Here is a 4,452-nt window from a genome sequence, read left to right on the forward strand (position 1 = left end):
AAAAGAAATACCTTGCTCTTTTCTTGTTGCCTCTTCATTGAATATGTTGTCTTTTACCATACCCATAGTTATCACACCACTGGGAGCCGAATTACTAAGTGCCAGCACCAAAGTTTCCCAACTGTCTGGCAAATAACTCAACAAAAGTAATGCTTGCACCTCATCATCTAATGCAAGTTTCATGGTAGACAACTCATTCAGCAATCCCTGCAAATTACTCAAATGCTCCATAACACTATGCCCATCTTTGTACTTCAAATTCACAAGCCTTCTTATCACAAAGGCTTTGTTTTGAGGAGTCTTTCGTTCATACAGACACTCTAGCTTCTGCCAAAGACTGTAAGCATAAACTTCTTTGGCTACATGATCAAAGACACTTTAGTCAACCCACTCCCTAATATATCCAACGGCTTTCCTATTCAATTTCTTCCGATCGTTGTTGGTTGTAACAATTGGTTTGACACCTTTCAACTCAATAGGTTCAAGCAACTCCTTGCAATACAAAATATCTTCAATCCTAGTCATCCAAAGTGAATAATTGGAAGCTGTGAGTTTAACAATGTTGTTAGATGACTCTTCCATTTAATTTACACAAGAACTCCACACTGACAATGAACTAAAAGGCACTAATACCGCTTTGTTAGGGGTGAACACCAATTTCAGATGTTCAGTGAAATTAATCTACCCCTCTTTGTGCAAATTACTCAATCACAGTAGTAGAATAATAATCAAGCAGCCCACAAGTAAGACACCATGATTTTTACATGGAAAACCCTCAAATGTGAAGGAAAAACCACGAGACCTAGTCTAGTGAAATCTTTCACTATCAATAATAATGAGTTTACAATTGTCTTCTCTAGAGAAATATCTAGTGGTTATCACCACAACATCAAAAATACATGCATTCTTGGATTAAACATAAATTCATCTCCATAAAGTGGGTTCCAACAAGAATAAAGAAAGATCTCACCAAGTAGGTATTAGCAATCAAGCGATTGGAGAGGAAGTCCAACAATTGACACAATTCAATACGTAGCACTCGTCGTCAGGAACAACATACTAAAATTTCATCAAGATTGGATCACAAACGACCTTCCAATATCTGATAGATGCGATTAGGCAAAATCCTTTTTCTCCTTTTTCTTTTTCTCTCTCCCTGCAAGGTGTGGCGCTATCTCTCTCTGTTTTTCTCTTCTTCTTTTTTGTCTCATGCGTTAACACACGTACATGTGTTTCTTTTATATATATACTATGAAACAAGGGCTTTGTTTTGTAGCCCACGTGGTCCCCATATAAGAGGGACCACCCAACACGTTGTGTAGGATGTCCAGATACCTTATTAAAGAGAAAGTATGACAGAAAAAAGATTGCATCTTTACTATTTGAGTATTCAAGTCATGAAGGAAATAGCTTGAACCACGATGGTTTAAAGCTACGACGAGGTTTTTTTGGTCCAGATCTTTAGGTATTTTGAGAGAATAGGTTGGTACGAACAAACTTTAATGTAAGGTCGTCGGATTTCATTCCGTTGATTAATATTATAATCTCATATTTGAGGATGCAATCCAAGATCATGCTCTTATGAACTAATATCAAATTCATCGACGTCAGCTCTTTGAGAGTTGTTAGGAGACTTTTAAGAAACTGGAATATCAGAGGTTGGCGATGATGCATCACCAACATTGGATTTTGAACCTTATGCATTTTTTCTATTAGAAAAGTCAAGCATTGTATTTGGCTTTCTCATCATCTACAAATAAATTTACATGGTCATAATGCAGAAATACATTTTATTATAGAAAAATAATTCACAAACAACTCATGCCTAATCAAGGGCAGAAGGAGGGGAGGTCTAAAGGGATCAAATGCTCCCCTTCAATCCCCCAATATATATATATATATTCGGTAGATGTTTTCCTCCTCCCCTGGTTGCCTACTCTCAGATTTATAGGAAAATTTTTTCTAAGAGGACTGGCACTTAGTACGTGAGTCCATGACGTCTTTGGTTTCATGATTCATCACTATTTCTGCCTTCTGATTAGACTGGTTTCGTCGGTATTGTTTCATATTCAACTTGCACAAGGAAGAAGATGATTACTTTAGGTCTTTTAATTTTAAGACAAAGGTTGTGTTTTAACAACCAAATTGCGTCTAAGTTAAGCAATGCATGGCATAGAGAAAAAAAAAAATCACGTGAGAAGAGACAGGTCGTAGACACCTAGCTATTTATGGTTTACTTGTACAACACAAGAAAGAAAATAATAATAATAATAAGAGTTTTATCTGGACACACCAACTGAAGAGTACTAAAAGTTAGGCACACTAAATAGACTAAAAAAGTGGCATGTACGACTATGAATAGGTTTAAGGTTTTTTTAACTTTTTAGGCTTTTCAATTGGTTTTAGATTTTTTTAACTTTATAGGCTTTTCAATTTTTAATAAGTGAATACTACATATTAACCTATATATAAATAACCACAACATGAACGGGGACTACAGAGCTATCAATTTGCAAACTTGTGATTTGCAATAGTTTTAGTATTTTGACAAAACTATTGATTATATATATATATATATATATATATATATATATATATATATATATATATATATATATATTTTGATAATTTATCTTTCTTGAAAAGTTTCAGGTATGCAATCAAATTTTTACACTAATTTATTTTTCAATTTATTATTAAATGATAAAAATGTCTCTTTCTTTTATATTTAGATTGCTTTTTTAATTTAATTTTTTATGAATATATATAGTTTTTGTTACATATTTTAATTGTATGAAATATATAATTGTAGCTGCCTGAGATTATGGATGACAACAATGATTCTATTGAAGTCCAGTTAAAATCTAAACAAGCTCGTATTGAGGTAGATTTATCAAATCTGCCATTAGATCCATGCTTGAGGAAAAAAAATGTATGATTACCATGCTAATGATAGAGACAAAATCAGAAGAGCATATTTACAAAAATGAGCTTCCCAACCATTTGACCATGATTTTCCAAAAACAAGATTTGGTAAATTTTGACATCGTTTTAATCTAGCATGGTTCAAATAATATGATGGTTGGTTGGAATATAGCATTTCAAAAGATGCTATGCGTTGAAGCAGTTTCCGGTATGATGAACTCAAAGGAATCCAAGTCTCCGAGCTACGCCTTTCGTTTTTCACACCTTCTGTCAAACCTACAAAACTAGAGCACGCGTTAAGAGGATCCACCGGGTGTTGGCCGGCAGTTCCTCCTCTGATGCTTAAGTCAGTGTGCATGTAAACTCAGTATATGTCGTAGTGGTCATCCTTGCACCTTTGGAGTGAGGCCTTTTATAGTTGATCATATGAAGCTGATTTTGATGACTGGGCGGAGGATCCGGGATTTAGGCATAACAGCTGGTAGAGTTAATATTCTTGTCTCTTGTCTATATGATTGGTAAAAGGCCGTTACATATATTGACAGGATTCCGAGGATGACATGTATATGTCAGGAGTCTTTTAAGAGCAGGATCATAACCATATAGCCGAGTTGTATCCTGATTATGATAGATGCATCTGGATGTTAAGTGTAGGAGATTCATTGTGGCACAGAATTTGGTCTTTCGCCATCCGAGAGTGTAATAGACGACGCTGTATCCATTGCTTTGTGCTGGGTTGCATTCAGTGTGCCCATTTGGATGTATCTGGCTTTCTTGGGTCGGGTTCGAGTGATGGGTTTATGTGTAACAGTTACCCCCCGAATTCCTTTTGCCAGACTTCAGGAGGAGAGAATTCAAACTCTCGATCTTTTGATAGTGCTCTTTTCTCGAGGGTAAACCGTTCAAGTGCTTTTCCCTGCTCAGTTCCCCATATCCGTTGTTCTTGGAGCGTTAACCATTTATGGAACATGACACCTGCACGCTCCAGATATTTTGAGATCTGTTGCAATCTTGCGATTTTCCAAATCTTTTGTCTCTATCCACGTAAATGCACCATCGTTTATCCATGTGTCTTGGATGTGGTTCAAAAATTGACGAAATAGGTGTCGATTTGTGAACGGTGCCATTGATTGAGTTTTTTGAAGGGAAAGATGGCTTGAGTCTCTTCAGTTCAGGCGTGACTGCTGGCTCATGATGTCCCTGTATTAAATGCCCTGTGCCTTGTCGAAGGTTTCCCATTCTATAAAGATTTTGCCGTCGACCTTCATTGCTTAAGCATTCTAGATCTCCATCCATTTTACCAAAGCTCAGTGCATTTCGATTTTTCCAGTGATCATGTCTTCTAAAAAATTCCAGCACAGGTTGACGAGATCGTCGATGAGCAGTCACCGGAGATTCCTCTGACTCGCCATTTAGGTGGCTCCTCCGCCAGAGTGCGTCAGGTTGGTGAAGCATCTCCTTTATCCTTACACCTGGACTTCCCGCGTCGGCAAGGATCCTATTTCTCAGTGGAGGATGAGAGGGTGC

At 36.9% G+C, this 4,452-nt stretch overlaps 1 protein-coding gene and 1 pseudogene across 1 annotated transcript in view; both read right to left on the bottom strand.

Moving 5' to 3' along the window:
* The window catches only part of LOC132189415 (disease resistance-like protein DSC1), a 3,410-nt gene extending 3,179 nt beyond the window's left edge, over positions 1–231 (bottom strand). The window contains exon 1 of the mRNA XM_059604156.1: positions 58–231. Coding sequence (XP_059460139.1) covers positions 58–231 — 174 coding nt within the window. The remainder of the gene's footprint in view (positions 1–57) is intronic.
* Positions 1–4,452, bottom strand: part of LOC132190832 (UDP-glycosyltransferase 90A1-like) — a 54,300-nt pseudogene that overhangs the window by 10,694 nt on the left and 39,154 nt on the right.

This window comes from Corylus avellana, chromosome ca8 (genome assembly GCF_901000735.1).
Source record: "Corylus avellana chromosome ca8, CavTom2PMs-1.0".
Lineage (NCBI taxonomy): Eukaryota > Viridiplantae > Streptophyta > Magnoliopsida > Fagales > Betulaceae > Corylus > Corylus avellana.